This window comes from Sarcophilus harrisii, chromosome 1 (genome assembly GCF_902635505.1).
Source record: "Sarcophilus harrisii chromosome 1, mSarHar1.11, whole genome shotgun sequence".
Classification (NCBI taxonomy): domain Eukaryota; kingdom Metazoa; phylum Chordata; class Mammalia; order Dasyuromorphia; family Dasyuridae; genus Sarcophilus; species Sarcophilus harrisii.
In genome coordinates, this window is record NC_045426.1 from 657,484,075 (window position 1) to 657,502,594 (window position 18,520).

Below are 18,520 nucleotides of genomic sequence, written 5' to 3' on the forward strand. Positions count from 1 at the left end.
ATATGCAACCTATCTAAATCCCTCCCCCCCCTTTTAAAGTATTAGTGATTTGTTTAAATAGATAAAAACGGAATTCCCTTCCCCCCCCTTTAAAGTATTAGTGATTTGTTTAAATAGATAAATATGGAATTGTTTTAATTATGGATGTCATTAGATCTTTGATATAACAAATCAGTTGTCTTGACCATTCCCAGATTTCTGTTTTAGTAATATCTTCTTCTCACCTATAAAGAAATAAAATCTACCTTCCTCTCACTTTACCATTGTTTCTGATGTTGCCCTTATCCCTTCTCCCTCTCCCTAGTTCTAAGCAAAAGAGGGAAAAATCTTCCGTATACTATCACTTTATGTTATTTATTGACTGTTTTATTTTTATGCTTTTAAGCAAACAAAGCTATAAAAAAAGTTTTTTTAAATGATCTTAAATTCATTTGTATCCTGGAGATTTCTTTAAAATTATTGTGAATATTGGGGTTGAGGACTACTTAGGATCAATTAGCTTCTAATTTTTTTTAGTTTTGATTTTCATTTCCAAATTTTCTCTTTCCCTCTACCCCTTCCCCCACAGATTGAGAAAACAAGATATACAATACCTGTCTTGTTTATTAAATCTTACAAATCATATTTCCACATTAGCTATGTTGTGGAAGTGTATGGAGGATGAGGCAAGAAAAATTAAGAAAAATGAAAAAATATCCTTTATTCTGCTCTTAGAGCTCATTCATTTTCTATCTAGACAGGGGATAACATTTTTCAGAGTTGCTAAGTCTTTTCCCAATTGATAATCTTCACAATATTTCTATTATGTACATTCTAGTTCCATTCATTTCATTTTTCATTAGTTCATATAAGTCTTCCCAGATTTTTCTGAAACTATCTCTTTAATCATTTTGTATAAATTCTTTTCCTTTTTCTTTGATTTCTTTCATGTATAGACGTTGAAGTATTGTTGGGTCAAACCAGTATATTTGGAGTTTTATTGCTCTTTGGACAGAGATCCAAATTGTTCTCCAGAATGGTTTAACTAGTTCATAGCTCCACCAGAAGTGCATTAGTGTACCTATTTACATTCCAGCATTTTACTATCATCTTAGCCAATCTGATGGGTGTGAGTTTGAACTTCAAAGTTGTTTCTCTAGTTATTAGTGATTTAGAACATCTTTTTAAATGATACTTGATAGGTTTGACGACTTCATTTTCTGAAAAGTGCTTGTCTATATCCTTTTACCATTTGGGAAATGGCTCTTATTTTTATCAATTTGTTCCATTCCTTGTATATTTGAGAAAAGAGATGTTTATCAGAAGCTTGCTGTGAAATTTTCTGCCATTTATCCTGCATTTCTTCTAATTTTGGCTGCATTGATTTTCTTGGTGCGAAACCTTTTACATCTTTTTCTCTTGTCCATAGATTTGATAGTTAATTTTTTTCCTCCTTGATCCTCCTAATTTTCTTATCATATCACCCTTTATTTCTAAATCATATGCTTATTTTGAATTTTTCTTGGTATCAGTATGTGAAGACTGGGTATTTTAAAATCAGCCGGAGTCAGGAATTCAGGTTAGGGGAAAATCGTCAGTCTTTATTCTCAGTGAAGAAAGATCGGAGGTGGAAGAGAATGGGCAATAGCAATGTGTGTAGCTGAGTCGAGAAGCTAGCTAGACCAGCAGCCACACGACCAGCAGCTAGGAGTATCGAACCCAGGCCAATCTCTCCCAGCTTCTCTTCCTGTCTCTCTCTGCCTCTACCCACCAAAATCGTCATTTCCTATACAACACATCAGGACTTGCACAGAGAGTGGGCAGGGGCCATTCTTTATCCAATCATGTATATTAATAGGGTATAGTCCAATTACTATTTAGCCTCATGTGCTTGGGACCTCAGTGCATCAACTCAAGCCTCAGCCCATTACATCAGTATAAGATGTTAGTCTATGATTAGTTTTTGCCACACTACTTTGCAATTTTTTTCTAGAAGTTTTTGTCAAAAAGTGACCTCTTATTCCAATAACTGGGATCTTTGTTTTTCATCAAAGATCTAGGATATTTTACTCATTTCCTTCTGTATGTTAGGTGCCTAATATATTCAACTGAATCAGCCATTCTTTTTCTTACCCAATACTAAATTGTTTTAACGATTACTGCTTTTCATGATAGTTTGAGATCTGGTACTACTAGAACCCCTTCACATTTTTTTTTCTTTTGATTCTCTTGATATCCTTGAACTTGTTTCCCTCGAGATGAATTTTGTTAATTTTCTTTTTTAGAACTATGAAGAGATTCTTTAGTGGTTATGCCTTCATATCAAATACTAAAAAGGAGAAATCATGTTCCTCTTAAGTTTTTTCCAGGTGAAGCATCCCTAGCTTCACCCTGTTATCATTTGATGTAGTCCAGTCTTTTCACTTATCTGTGGAACATACTTCATTTAGTCAATATCCATTGTAAAAAGTGGGTGACCAGAACTGAATACATTGCTTCTCATTCAAATCTGTTAATGCCAAGGGACAAACAGAATAGCAATTTACTTGACCCTATATGTGACAATAATCTTGTACTATGGATCAGATATTGAAACATCAAAAAGATAAAGACAGACATATTAGCATTTTTCAGTGTGAGAAAATTCCCACAGGTAATATTGGTATTCAAAGATCCTGTATGAATATATAGCACTGAGCTTATTAACAGAATGTAAAACATGAGACTTTTGTTCATATAAAATATGAGACTTCCTTTGTTACTTAAATGAAAAATAGTCATTAATGCATTAAAGATCTTCTCTTGAGCCTTAGGTCCTGAAATAATAGTTAATAGTGTGTGAATTATATCAACTGTGATAATAGTAATACTGTTGCTTTTTTGTCCTTGTTTTATATCATCACCATTGCATCATTTCTTTACTTCATGAAACCATTGCATCAGCCAATATCTGTCTCTCCCCAGCAAATCCATAACATCAGGCAGCATTCCAGCACAGGGCCACCTCCTCTACTTCTGGCACCACGGGCATCTGTTCCCAGCGTGCAGATTCAGGGTCAGAGAATTATACAGCAGGGTCTCATCCGAGTTACCAATGTCCCCAACACTAGCCTGCTGGTAAATATCCCACAGGTAAGTTCTGAGCTATTTGTACGAAAAACATAATGCATGATTTAAAGAAACCTAAGAGCCATAATTTAACAATGAGATTTCCAGAAGGTCTTCAGATCCTTGAAACTTCCCTAATCTTCTCTAGACTAAAATCATTGCTCTACCAAAAACAAACATAAAATAATTTAAGCTTTTATTAAGGCACAAACTGGCAAGTAATAAGAACTTTTCATTGTTCACACATTGAAATTTAAAAATTTTGAATGACTCTGCAGGCTTGAGCATTTGATTTTTTTTTTAGTGGCATACTTTTGTTATGATTACTTGAAAACCATTTTCTCCTTTTCCATCCTCTACCAATATAAGTAAACCCTGGAGTGCTTTTTGTATAAATTTAAAATACCTAAACTTCATGTATCATCTAAATAGGGAAATTGGAGGCAGATAGTAATGAGTATGCACCTCATGGAACTCCAGAACAGGCAGACATTAAAATGTTTAAAGGAGATGGTAAAAGAGTTAGAGGGAAACAGCTGGGCTATGGTTAAATCATTCCTTTCCACTTTGGAATCTGTTTTAACTATATTTTAAACAGGACCTCTTTTTTGTTTAATGTATGGAACTGATTCAGGTTTGTGCTTTTCTTTCATTTTTAAGGCCTCACCAACTTCAATTAAAGGTACAACAGTCACATCTGCTCAGGGTAATGCAACTACCACGGGTGTTGCATCCATAGTGAATGCCAATGATTCACCAGCCAGTCGGCAAGCTGCTGCAAAGCTTGCCCTACGCAAACAGCTGGAAAAAACGCTGTTAGAGATTCCCCCTCCTAAACCACCTGCACCAGAGATGAACTTTCTACCCAGCGCAGCCAACAATGAATTTATATACCTAGTTGGATTAGAGGAAGTGGTACAAAATCTCTTAGAAACTCAAGGTGAGCTAACAGTGTGCGTGTATGTACTCGTTTTCTTGCACTTGAAATTGCTGTTAAATTTCATGCTTTTAGTATAGTAGTATTTAGAATGTTTTAACTGAGAAATACCTTGTAGTTTTCAGTGTCGCAATTCATTGGAGAAAACTTATGTCTAAGAATCATAGTATTTTAGGCAGGAATACTTTCTTGATTTTTTTAGAATTACTCAGTAACTCATAATTTTCATTGTAAGGCAATAATGTTTTGGGAGTAGAGAATATCAGGACTTGCTTCCTTTTCACTCAGTGATCTATCAGATCTATCTTTTTCCTGAATCTCTGGAGAATGAATGTATTTTATTGGGGAAAAGTATAAAAAACACTGATCCTAGGAATGTGGATACCCAAGTTCTGCCATTAATTTGCTATATTTTCTTAAAATCATTGAATCTTTCAGCATGCCTTAATTTCCATTCTGCCTTTGGACTTCCATATTGTTTTTATGAGGCTAAAATGATAGAACTGAAAGACAACTGTGAACTCATCTCTTTTCACTTGATTTTATAAGTTAGGAAACAAAACAGGGAGAAAGAAGTGGCTTGCCTTCTTAACCCCCCACTGAGAAAGCAGAAATATTAGAAACATTTTAATACAAACACATATAGTAAAGCAAAATAAATTCTCACATTGGCCATGTCCAAAGAAAATTTTTTTTTCTTAGTCAGCATCCTAAGATTATCATCTCTCTCTCTATCTGGGAGTTTCATCATAACACCTTTGGAATTGTATTTGACCATTGCCTTGACCAGAGTTTTTACATCTTTTAAATTTATGTGTTTTTACATGATTATTGTTATGATATGAATTATTTTCCTAGTTCTACTTACTTCATTTTGTATTGGTTCCTTTAAAATCTTCTGAAGTTTTTCTGAAATCATCCTCATTGTTATTTCACAGGAATACTCCATCACGTTCCTATAACATAATTTGTTCAACTATTCTTTATTTGATGGGCATTCCCCCTCAGTTTCTAATTCTTTGCTACTATAAGAAAAGAATTATAACTTTTTGAACATGTAAATTCTGTTCCTCTTTCTTTGGTGTCTGGGCAAAACATTGAAATTTTATGTGGTCAAAATTTTACCTTCTGTGATCCTCTATATTCTATTTGGTCATAACTATTCTCCTCATAGATCTGACAAGTAATTTCTTGCTCCTTTAATTTATGAAGATCACCCTTTATGTATAAGTCTTAAACCCATTTGGAACTTATCTTGTATATAATATGTATTCAGTTTTAGTATAGTAGTTTTTGGTATAGACTTAGTTTTTGCCAGATTGCTTTCTAGTTTTTCAAAAAATTTCTATCAAATAATGAGTTACAGTTTGAGATTTGATTAATGATAGACTTCGCTTTTTAATTTATACCCTTGACATCTTGTTTCAGGGGATGGATGTATCATATCTCCTATTAAAATGTAAACAGTTTGTTTTGTTAGTTCCATATGAGCTCTCACATTTTAAAAAAATATTTCTCTTGATTTCTGTGTTTGCATTTCAAAATTCTTACTCACTTCTAGGTCACACAGCTGGAAAGAAATAAAGCAAGAAAGAACTCTGGTCTTATGAAATATATCTAGTGCTCTTTGTGCAGAACATGGACTCCTTCCTTTAAATCTAATGGATAATATCTGAGTCCAGCACTGATGTGCTAGAACATTCAAACAGGGGCAAGCCCAAAGGAAGGTTGACCATACACAAATAGGTCTGAAACTTGTAGAGCTCAGTTAAGGAGGGTAGCGATCAGACTTTGTTTTGAATAAAACTAATTTTGGTGCACTAATAGCTAGCAGGTACCCAAGCTAAACTGTTCCTGAGATTCTGAAATAACACAACATCCAGTACCTCAAGAAAGCAGAAAGAAAACAAAAGTCATGTTCAAATATTCTTTTTAAAATTGCACAGAGCCCTGTCTAGATCCCTAGACCCCAAACTGGAAGAATGAACAAAATATATAACCCTTTTTGTTACCACGCTGTATCAGGAGGTGCATACAAATTTTTATTTAGCCTTTTTATCGTTTGAATTGTTTGTTCCTCATCAGGAGGAAGGAATGTCTTTCCAGTCATTTCATACTTTTGGAATCCATGGTTTTATCTGTATAGGTGTACCTTGTATCAAAGCTAATCGAGTTCCTGCTATGTACTTGACTTGTCTGAGTTACTCTAGCTGAAAAAAATTATCTGATGGCCAGGCCAGCCTTTTAGTCACACATCTCTTAAAAGCCACTTAATTCATTTAGCACCAGTTCTCTCTATGAAGCCTTCCACATCGGTAGGATGTATCGGAGCTCTCACTCCAAATTGCTGCTGGACTCAACCATTGGCCAGCTACAGTTACATATTGAGAATGACAGAATATGCAGATTTCCCATTGATTTGAAATTCCTCCCCTCCTTATTCTTCGGGAGATTTCAGACTGTAATAGAACCTGGAACTGAATCCTTGCTCCTCACTCAAGGTCAGAGCCACATAGTTTGCTATTTGTTCCTAAATTTGATTTTAATGAAGTACATAGCTTAGAGATTCTGGGGCACCACCATAAGCATAGATCCCATACTCTTTTTTTCCTATATATCTGACCCAGAATTGGGTAATGAACAAAAGAACGACCAGTTAGTATCTGTTCCCACATTCTGTACAAGATTGGGAACTTCCATAGGTCTGGTGTGCATCTTTTAGTCTGGGTGTACATCCTCAAGTCCTCTTTCATTTATTGTATACTGGAATATACTCCATGACTATACCCAGACTAGATCTTATCCCTGATTTCCAAATTCCTTTCTGTCTCCTTGTTCTTATTATAGGTTGAAACTAGCTCACGGTCTTTTTTCTTCTATTTTCAATTAGTTCTTAATCTAATGCATTCCCTAGATCTTTGTGGAGAATTTCTCTGCCATCTTGAATCTCCCCCCTAACATCCTTTGTGGTTCTAATAGTCTTAAAGTCTTTTAATCTTTTTGAGTAAGGACTGCTGCTAATACTTAAGTAAAATAGAAAAGTTCTAAAATGAAGGCTCATCATAATAATAACTCATGTTTCCCTAGCACATAGACTTGAGACATCTTTTTTTTTACTATACATTTGTGATATGGATAGTAAGAACATTTTCTCCATTTTATAAAGGAGAAAATAGCCTCATGGAATGAAATGATTTGCGTAGAGTCACCCTCCAGTAAGTGTAAAGCAGAATTGAAATCCAGGTCTCTTATAATTTCTAACTTAGAACTCTTTGTGCAACATCAAATTACTACTCCTAGAACAATGAAAAGGGCATTTTTCCAAAGTCAGGGAGCTCTTAAATGCTAAATTTGGAGGGACTTAGAATTTCAAGCTCTTTCCATGAATAACCATTTTAGAAAAAAAAAAAAAAAGTGGGTTTTTGTTTTTAGTGTCAGGAAAGGCAAAGCTTAGTGGGAAAAGCACTAAATTTAATGTTGAGACGGGTTCAAATTTTGGCTTTGATACTACTTAGCTCTGTGATTTGGAACAGATTGCTTCACCTCTCTGGGACCTTTGTTTTCTTATGAAAAATTGTGGCAACTTTATACCTTACATGAGCTAACTCAAGTTTTTTAAAAGTGAGTGCTTAAAAAGAAATCTTAAAGTGCTATAGTAATGGAACTGTATATATTGAGTCATACATTTTTTTCTTAAAGAAATGTTTTTTGTTGACCTAAACTTCAAACTAATCTTATTTCCCCAGGCAAAACTTCAACTGCAACTTTATCCCATGAGCCCTACATGTGTGCTCAATGTAAGACTGATTTCACCTGCCGATGGCGAGAGGAAAAAAATGGAACCATTATGTGTGAAACTTGTATGACATCAAATCAGAAAAAGGCACTAAAGGCTGAACATACCAATCGCCTGAAGGCTGCATTTGTGAAGGCTTTGCAGCAAGAGCAAGAGATTGAACAGCGGATATTACAACAGACCTCTTCTCCAGTGCAGACCAAGCCAGAGCCAATGACCCAACATCATTCACTGAAACAGGTAAGTAGGGAGACTTCACAACTACCCATCAAGGAACCATTGTTTTTTAGACCTCAGTAAGATTTGACTCAGTTATATATAGTTTAATTGACACCAAAATGTATGTTGATCCTTCCAGGTATTCTTAAATTCTGATTCATATAGAGTAAGATGAGTTCTTTTGTACTCCCAGGTAATAAGCAAGTTCTCAAAAATAGTGAGAGTTTTCAGCCTTTTTTTTTTTTTATAGCCAGGTCAAGTACTACTGAAACTGGCTTTATTTAGGACATCTGAAGATTGGAATTCAGGGTTCTTTCATGTGCAGCAAATTGTTCTGAAGGTACCCAGCACTTGGTAGATTTTAGTTGTACCTAATTTCTGTAGTGAATTGTTTCAAACTTGGCTTAACCATGGAAGAATATGTTGTTCGGCTTCTCACTGACTTAGTTATTGTTTTATGTAATATTTGCATTTTACTTTTTGAAATTACTAATTTGGAGTTTAAATATTGAACTTTAAATTTTCACAACAAAGAAAATAAAAGGTTCTCCTTTGAAAAACAAAATCTTTTTGTGAGGGTAAAGTTGAAATTCAAAATAAAGACTTGTAAGATATGCTATAGTATAGTCTAAAGGACATTGTCTTGAAAGATGTGGAAATAGACAGCTATTAAGATTAAACAGTTGATTTTATAATATTTATGTGGCATATCTCTACCAGGGAATTTGAAGATCTTTCTCAAATTACACTAGTTTTCTAGTTCATAATGATAGCTTTCTAAAACACGTTCTCCAGTTTGCTTTGGAAACAGTGAGTTCTTTATATCTCGGGTTTTTTCAAGAACTTTTTCAAAACTTGAGATGCAAATGTTTATTCTAGGCCCTTAAAACATGTTAGCACAATTTTTTTTTTCTTTTTGGGAAATTTCAGTATCTTTCATTTTTGATTAATTATATTTAGATTTCTAATTGTCTCCAAATTTAGTTTAACAAACTTACCAAATGCTCACCATATGCAAGGCCCCTGCATTTAGTGGTGAAAATAAAAAGCTACAATATTGGTCTTACTCTCAAAAATGATTTAATTTTGTGAGAAGGACAAATACACACACAAAAATATGATGTCTATTTTTTGTGAACTTCAAATAGGTCTAAACTTAGTGCTATGAGAAATTTAAGGAGATAGACTTTGATTTGGATTATGTTGCAGTGGTGGTGGTCTAGGAAGTCTTCATGGACAAGGAAGGATTCCGAGTTGATTTTTGAAAGGAGACTTGGGAAAAAAATTGAGAAGAGCCCGATAAGTCCTTTCCAGACAGCAGTGAGAGAGAGCACTGAGAGATCCAGGAAGTAAAGAGGCAGAGTTTGTGACAGGGAATACAAGAAGAGGACACAAGTCTACAAACAGGCACAGAGCAGCATTTCCTGGAAACTCTGTAAATGAGGGTCAGGCTTTACAATAGCCCTGGGTGATCTCATTTTCAGCTCTCTCCATTTGTGCAAGTCATAAGACCATTATATATAAGTTGGTGTTCTGCACACAAGAGGGCTGTGCTTCAAGTCATAATTGAGGTTCTAGGGAAAACTGACCCAACACTTCCCTCAATTTATCTCAGCCTACCCATGACAGCACAAGCTCTTCCTAACCTATATTTAGTTCAGATTAATCACTCAGATAACAATGTGCTGTTTTCTCTTTTTCCCTTAACTTGGTACAGATTCTGAGTCTCCAGTTTTTAAACAGATAGAAATGATTTGGGTGAGGTCCAACAGAGGAATGAAATTCTCAGAGCTGTAGTAAGCTTTATAAAATCCCAAGTTCATGCTCTTCCACACTTCTGATTGTTTCTTCTCTTATACTAGACTTCTAGCCAGCTGGCCCGAGGCCCCCCAGGGGCACCCAGAGGAGTCTTACACACATTTAGTCAGTCACCTAAACTGCAGAATACAGCAGCTCCTGCAGCACTTGTTACCAGGCCAGGTAAGCACGCCGAGAGACCTGTCAGCAAAGGCAATGCTACCACCAACTGGAAGAAGACTCCCATCAATACAGGTATGTTTCTAACATCTTGTTTTTGATAGACATTGCTCTTTTAAAATTTTATTCTGTGCACATACACCTTCTTCCTAGGTCCCTCCCTCCCACTCCCATTCAACATACTTGGAATCTTTGACTTTTAGTTCTAGAAAGGACTTAGAGGTCATCTAAACTGTCCCTTACCCAAACCCTCATTTTACTTACAAGAAATAGAGTCACTGACCTAAAGTTATACAGGTGGCAAAGCTAAAGTTTGATCCCAAGTATTCAGACCTAAAATCCAGTGTTCTCCTAATTCCATAAACTGGCCAGTTTAGAGATAAGGAGGAAAGGAGAGAACCCAGATGGCCACAGCGAGCTGCAGTGCAGGATACAGAAAGAAAACATACAGGAAAAGAAACGAAATAGGGGAACAATCTCATCAGGGTCTAAGATGAACTTCTAAATTATTACTTCTCTTAGCCATTTGAAATTTGAATGAGCAGATTTATCTATTTGCATATTTTCAATTCTTTGTTTCTTCTTTCCTTAACCCTTTAATATCTCTTATTTTGAAGAAAACAGTGGAGGAAAACATAGGATTTTCAGAACTCTGCTACTAAATCAGAGGATTTCTTTTCTTTTTCTACCTGTATAACCCATGCATCAACCCAGCTCTTCTCTTCCCCCAATCTCTTCATACACAGTAAAGGTTAAAAACATTAATCTTGTAAGGTCGATGGTATAGATAATTATAAATATTGTGAAACTTAAATTATGAGAGTGGAATTAGTCTCCAACTTAGGATCACATACCTGATAAGTATAGGAAGTAGAATCTAAACCTAGTCAATCAGTCATCAAGCATTTATTAAACATTTACTATATGTTAAACATAGTGCTAAGCACCGGGAATACAAAGAAGGGCAGGTATTAAAGCTTTAAATTGCACCAAGACTTTTGGGATATCCTATATATGGTAACCCTGGTAAGAGAGACTGGAGTCAAATTGTGTGTGGCAAATAGACAAAATTTGTATTCTGGAGGTGATAAAGTGAACCCCTGGTGCTTTTTAAACAGGAGAGATGCTAAGGAAATTCATTGCAAATGCTACTTTGATGTCATTAACCTAATTATATTAGACTTCCTCCATAGTTCTGAATAGATTTTTAGGCTTGCCTAAATTGTTGAGTTCATATAGAATGTCTTTAATCAATGGCAGTTAGATTGAATTACTCCATTTTCCATCTACTTCAGTTTTTTACATCAAAACTTAACTTCTTGGGACCCTTTCCTGTTACTTGGAGATACCATAAATAAGAATTAGGCGACAACTTGTTGGGAATTATGTAGAGAAAATTTTTGTTATATAAGTAAGGGGTCAGATGAGATTAAATAGATGATCTCTGAATTCCCTTCCCACTCCAAGATTGTTTAATTTTGCAGTTACTTTTGAAAGGTACTAGTGTTATCCATTTTATGAATGTCTTTGTATTGTATTCTATCAAGCACATTTCTTCTCTTGAATCAGCTATTATACATCTGCATTTAAATAATGGTTACTGTAACCCTCATGTTTAGAGCATGAATGCTTTAGTGGATATCATCACTCTAATAAGCCCATTCAAATTTACTGCTTACCAAGGAGCATAATGTTATAACAGATTTCAAGATATATTTTCTTACTTTCAAGAGATTATAGTCCAGGTGGGAAGATAATTTGCAAATAAGAAATCTCATTCTCAAAGAAATCTTTTAGTACCTGGATAGATTGTTTCTTGTCGTTCATTTTGTAAGAAATTAATTCTGAGAAGAGTAAAATCTTGCTAAACTGTGTTTATTCTTCCATGATACATTATTCTCACAATATTCCAGTTACATAAAAGCATTAAGAGTATTTCTGTAGCACTTTAAGGTCCTGTCCTCCTAACCTTGAGAAAGAAGCAGTGCAAATATTATTGTCACCATCTTATATATGAAGAAATAAATGGATTCCCAGACAAATAAAATGACTTGTTCATGATCACACAAGACTGGTCATTTGAGTGTGGATATGAGACTCTTTCCACAAAACCCCTACTTTTAAATTTTCAGGAAGAGATTCAATGACTGCTTAGAAAAATTTCAAAAGCTGTTTCATTCAGGAGAGGTACCATCTCTGAAGCAGGGCTTCTTAACCTCTAAGGATCTTTTAATTTTATTTTTTAAATATTCTGTTAATTGTTATTTCAGTTGGTTTCCCTTTTAATACTATATTCTTTATTTTATGCATTTGAAAATTTTATTTTCATAAGAGAGAGATTTAACTAGACTGCATTAAAGGATCCGTGAAAAACAACAATAGTTTTAAGATTTTCACCTCTAAGGCGATTCTACTTTTTTTTCTTTTTTTTTAATAGTATTTTATTTTTCCAAATACATGTAAAGATAGTTTTTACATTGATTTTTGTAAGACTTTGTTTTACAAGTTTTTCTCCCCCTCTCCCTTTTATCTCTCCTCTTCAAGATAGCAAACAATCTGATATCAGTTAAATGTGTGCAGTTTTTTTAAAAGGTATTTTCATAAATTGTTGTGTTAAAAAAAAATAAGACCAAAAAGGCTGGGGAATGAACACAAGAAAGAAAAAACAAAACGAAGAAAGTGAAAATACTATGCTTCAATCAACATTCCGTCTCCATAGTTCTCTCTCTGAATGTGAATGGCATTTTCCATCTCAAGTCTTGAATTACCATTATTATTGAGAAGAGACAGGTCCATCACAGTTGATAATTATATGATCTTGGTGTTACTGTGTACAATGTTCTCTTGATTCTAAGCTTCACTTAGCATCAGTTCATTTAAGTCTCTTCAGACCTTTCTGAAATCATTCTGCTGGTCATTTATTAAGGAACAATAATATTTCATAACATTCATATATCATGCTTTATTCAACCATCCTCCACTTGATGGGCATTCACTCAGTTTCCAATTTCTAGCCACTCCAAAAAGGGCTGCCATAGCTATTTTTGCACATGTGGGTCCCTTTCCCTTTTTCATGATCTCTTTGGGATACAGATCCAGTAGAGACATTTTTGGATCAAAGGGTATGCAGTTTGATTGCTCTTTGAGCATAGTTTCTGCTTTTAAGTGCTTCTAATGGTCATGGTCAGTTATTTACCATTTTGCTGTCAGAATAAGTGATAAGGATTTTAAACAGCAACTGTCTTTGACAGTATCATTTTTGAAAGAATTTGTTAGGAGCTCATGAAAGGTATGTAATCTAATCTGTTGGGGACATTTTAAAGGAATTGTTCTAATAATTTTTTTGTTTGTTTCTTTCAGGTGGCGCTCTTACTTTTGTTAACCCTAGTTTAGCAGTACATAAAAGTTCTTCAGCATTAGATCGTCAGCGTGAATATCTGTTAGACATGATCCCACCACGATCCATCCCTCAGTCTGCCACATGGAAGTAATGCAAAGCAAAGCCCAAGTGGAAGATTTCCCTCTTTCTGCCACCCTTTTTTATGCCACAGTACAGTGTGGGACCTGCTTTAGTCCAACAGCTGGATATGCCCTCTCCCCTTTTTTGAAGGAAGCAAGATGACCAATTCTCAACTTCAAAGTGCTACTGCTCTCATAATGAATATGAGAATAACTGCTGGGTTGTGGAAACAGAACTTTTTGATACTTTGGCTAGAAAATTCTCAAGATTGGCTGGTGGTAAAGGGCAGAGGGGTGAAATCAACATTACTTTGGTTGGGGGAGGGGAGGGCGTTACGTGGGGTTTTTTTGTTTTTGTTTTTTGTCTTTAGTTTCACATCACCAGCACAAAATTGGGACTAAATGGACTTGTTCTGCCTTTGGTTTCTTTCACATTAGTACCTTGCCAGTCACAAGAACATGTGAGATGCACTGGAGACCAAGAATGCCCTTGTGTGAATAGTGAAAACAGAACCCAGTGATTACAGATGTGTTTAGTGGGTTGGATTTTATTTTATTTTTTGTCTTCCCCCCCATTCTCTCACCCATTTCTGACTGCCTCCCCTCACGGCAATCTTACAGATTGAAATATTTTTTAATCGGCTCGTAATAATGGAGTTAGTGATAAAGAAGTGCAAACTCAAGTATTCCAGTTGGACATAATTCCTCCTGGACCGGTTTGTGCTTGGGAAGGCACCATTAATAAGAATCCATGGCATAGACGTCTTATTTTCAGCAGAATTTGTTGGACAGACTTCATAAGAAGCTCGGAGGTCTTAGCCCTGAAATTATTGAACGTTGAGCAGCTGCTGCCTCAGCCACATTCCTCCAGCAGAGAGCATGTTGCTTAGTTTTAAGTTTCCAGAAACTAGGACGCTTATCAAAAAGAACAAAACAAAAAAAACTGAAAAATAAAACAAAATAGAAACTCAGGAAAGCTGCATGCTATTGAAAAAAGTGAGGAGATAGATTGTGGCAAAGCCAAGAAGGTTGGTTTGGGGTGGGGTTTGGGTATGGGGGGGGTGGATTTTTTATTTTGTTTTTCTTTTCCTACTGTTTGTTATTGATGGAGAGAACTGTGAGTTAAACCCTAGTGTGTGCTCTTGTCAAGTGACAACAGCAAACACCAATGGGTATGCTTTAGGTAGTGTATAAAAGACTACCTAGTCCTGAATATTTTTTTTCCTTCCTGCCCACCCATCTCCTTTAATCCATACATACGAAGCATGTTCCTTCCATCACATCACTTCAGTGTTTCATTTTGGGTAGAGCTTTAGATACCCCATCTTTAAAGTCAGGATTGCCTACATTGTTAGTTTTGAGTTCTTCCTTTTAGTCTACAGAAACATTGAGAAGGATCAAGTCTACTTTTCTTATTTTCCTTCAGATTGTTCTAAAGTGGCAGAAGTTACCTAATTTTTTTTAATGGTGCCAGAATTAGTTCTGATATGAATGCATCACTATATGTAAATGTGTGTACATGTATATGGATATATGTACACACAACACATATACAACGTATATCTAGATATACAAATGTATATGTGTATGTGTACGTACACACACACACACACACACGTACACACACACACAAGTATGCAAGGGGATTACTGGCAGATTTCCATTAGTCTGATTTTTTTTTTACTGGCCACAGTTAGGTGTTTAATTTAAGAACATTCTGTAGGGCATCCCTCTTGAAATCCCAACTATTGCATTCTAATAAAAAGCTCATTTTAACCCCCCCTTCTGTTGTGTGAATACTATCACTGTTTAGATAACTTTGATATATGCAGTAGAATAGAAAACCTAGTTTTGCAACAAAAAAAAAAAAAATTTTTTTTTGGTGGTTGTATAAAACCCTAGAATTCACATTTGACTTTTGTTTTGAGTGTATGATGAGTTAGGATGTGAGAGGTGGGGGGAGGTAAGGGAGGTGGTGCTTGGGGTTGTTTTCCATTCCAAGTTAGGATGAGATTTGGGATTTAAGGGGAATATATACATTCAGGAAAATAAAGGTGCATTTTTGCATCATAATATCAAATTATGCAAGTATTTCTATGGGGGGGTGGGGGAGGAAGGGGCTTAGGGGGCATTGTGCCTGGCAAATAAATTTCAGTCTTATACCCTCTTTGAGCTAACTAGCCATTTCTATTTTATGATATGAGCCAAATTGTGTGTCTGAGATAGGGGATGTTTAAAAAAGAATAATAATCCCCAGGCCTCCTGGACTTTAAATGAAGAAAATGTTATTGATTGTACCTTTTGGTTTTGAATTGCTGTGCCTATGTAATGAAACACCTTTGTGAAGGAAGGCAAGATTAATAGCTGTATTGGGGGAGAATAAAAATTGAATTATCGGGGAAAGAACTACCATATAGAAAAATTGTTATTGAAAGAGACAGCAATATTGTTTAAAGAGCCTTCAGTGGTTCAGAGGAAAAGTATTTAATAAAACATCAGTTTAGCAATTTAAAAGAAAATACCCAGGGCAAAAAGCTTATATTCTGGATGGGGTCCATACTTTGGTTCAGAAATGGAGTTTTTTAACTTCATTTTCCTTTATTCAGTATGTGTGCTGTGGTATAATTAGATCCACATATACTATTAGAAACTTAATACAAAGTTATTCCAACTTCAGAGCCACTGAAAACTAGACAATTTGAATGTTCTTTTATCTAAAGGTCCTGGAAGTTGTGCAGACCATTTAAGTAATAATAACAAAAATAGCTAACTTTTATATAGCACTTTAAGATTTGCAAAGTGCCTTACTTATGTATTGTCCTGTGTGAATTACTTGGGACAAAGTAAAAATATTTAAATTTATTGACTTTCTTTGAGTTTATAAGATACTGACACATTCTTTATCATGAAACCACACTTTTATTACATTGGATGTTGTGCATAACTTTAAACAATCCATTTTCCCAAGACTTAGCATTTAGCTTGTAGCTTTTCAGTAGACTTTTAATTTGGGAAAATTTGTAGGCCATTGTTGTATGTTTATCTCCCATCTCTTGTGCTCAGCTTTTTGTGACATGTGACATTTGATATGTGGCATGGTGCAGGGCCACATTGCAATATTCCACCTCTTTTTTGGGAAATTTCCAGATTCTGGAACAATTCTGCTTCTTGGAATAACAATAGTTATCAGCAATTCATCATTCCTTCAGTGAGAACAAGACTTTCAGGTTCACTGGAAGTAAAAAATAAAAATCCCCAAAGTATTTTTTGGGGTGGCTATTTTACAGTCTAGATGTTCAAATCTTATAGGCTCTGAATTTTTTTTCTGACAACAGTTTCAGTATAACTTTGATTGAAAGAGTCATTTCATTAGTAAAAATCACATTTTTCCAATCTTCAGTCCTTTACTTTTTCTTGCCCATGACAGGCATTTTTTCTAATGGCAAAGGCACTACAGCAGCTGGAAGTAGGGAATGGGGGTGGAAATGGTTTTTTTTTGTTTGTTTGTTTGTTTGTTTCATTTTGTTTTGTTTTGCACCAGTCATCTTGCTCTTCTTCCACCTTCACAAAACCTTTTTGAAATTGTAGAAGAATCAATAACCACCTTCCTATCTTCCAGGGACCTCATGAAGGTCAATGCTTATTTTCTGAGGATTGTCAGGCTGCTTTACAGGAACATTTTGTCAGAAGTGTTGTTTTCATTTTCTGTCACACCTCCCTTTAAACTTCAAGGCATCTGATCCTTGTTTTATTAGTGATCCTTGAAATGCTTTGCTTCTCCACCTTAATAGCTATTGGCATATCTAGTGAACATTGAAGTATGTCTTTAAGAGCTACAATGTTTGCATTTTCTTTGTCCATTTTTTAAAATTACAAAATTAAAAACACAAGAAAGCAGTGAAATGTGTATGTCACAAAATCCAGCACTCATCTAGCAGACAAACAAACTCAAGGTTAGAAAACCTGCTCAATCTGGTTTCATTTGATCAAGTCAAATGGTTATGTCAAATTGGTGTCAGTAGAAGCACAAATGGAAAACAATTGCTTGTTCCAAGAAATTTATACCACTGTACGTTATCTAATTTATTACTTGCCTAATCTGAATCATACCTTGTATTTTTTACCCATTTTACAGTTGAGGAAACAGGCTTAGAGATATTAGATAGCCTGCTCAGTGGTCAATTCATCTATTAGTGGTAGGATTTTAATTTGATCTCTGACTTCAATTCCAGTGCTTGTTTGACTATACCATGCTGCTTTTGTGTATTACAAAACGTGATTTCATAAAAGTTGTATTAATTGGAACATAAGATCATAGTTGGAAAGATAGTGGAATTGTGCCTCAGTGCCTATATTCTCCATAGGTTTGATTGAGAAGTGTTTTATACTTTAAAGTGGACTCTACTATTACTCTTGCTGCAGCAGAATCAACCCCTTTAGGCCTAATTTGAGCCGTTTTCAATTAAGCATTAATATGATTTAAGACAACATTTTACTTTAAGCTTTAAGAGAAGGTTAAGAGTGATACATATATGTGTATATTAGAGATGAGAATATTATATATGAGACTATATATACACAGACATTCTCTAGGAAAAATAAATGAAAGATTGCTTGTATATTGTGTGTGTATGTGTGTGTGCATGTGTGTGTGTGTCTGTAATCTTTCAATTATTTTTTCTGAAAATTTTTCCATTACTGAAATGTTTCCCTGTGTAGTCTTTGCAATTCCAGTCCCAATTATACTGCTTAATTAACAGTGTGATTTTGAGAAAGTTACTTCTCTTTGGGAATGTTTCCTTATCTGTAAAATGGAAGAATTGAGCTAGTTAATGATCTTACAGATCTAAAAGTCTGTGATTCTGTGACATAAAACCATCTTGTGTTCAAAGAAATGAGTGCCCTGCTTGTACATAAATCTGAAATTGGTTATTCATTTTTAAGGAGAAGCAGCTCTCCAAATCCCTTAAACCCAACATCATTTTTTGCTGATTAAGCTGCAAATTATTAGACGTTTCCCCAGAACTTTTTGCTCTCCAAGAAAA

The 18,520-nt window shown here is 35.1% G+C and overlaps 1 protein-coding gene across 5 annotated transcripts in view; it reads left to right on the forward strand.

Annotated features, from left to right (window-relative positions):
- The window catches only part of GATAD2A (GATA zinc finger domain containing 2A), a 215,661-nt gene extending 201,219 nt beyond the window's left edge, over positions 1-14,442 (forward strand). For 4 of the 5 annotated variants that reach the window (XM_031947916.1, XM_031947914.1, XM_031947913.1 and 1 more), the window contains 5 exons: positions 2,923-3,111; positions 3,748-4,027; positions 7,771-8,060; positions 9,902-10,091; positions 13,377-14,442. In XM_031947916.1, coding sequence (XP_031803776.1) covers positions 2,923-3,111; positions 3,748-4,027; positions 7,771-8,060; positions 9,902-10,091; positions 13,377-13,507 — 1,080 coding nt within the window. In that variant the 3' untranslated portion in view covers positions 13,508-14,442. The remainder of the gene's footprint in view (positions 1-2,922; positions 3,112-3,747; positions 4,028-7,770; positions 8,061-9,901; positions 10,092-13,376) is intronic. The other variant, XM_012542143.3, reaches the window with a different exon arrangement.
- Positions 14,443-18,520: the final 4,078 nt, after the last annotated feature.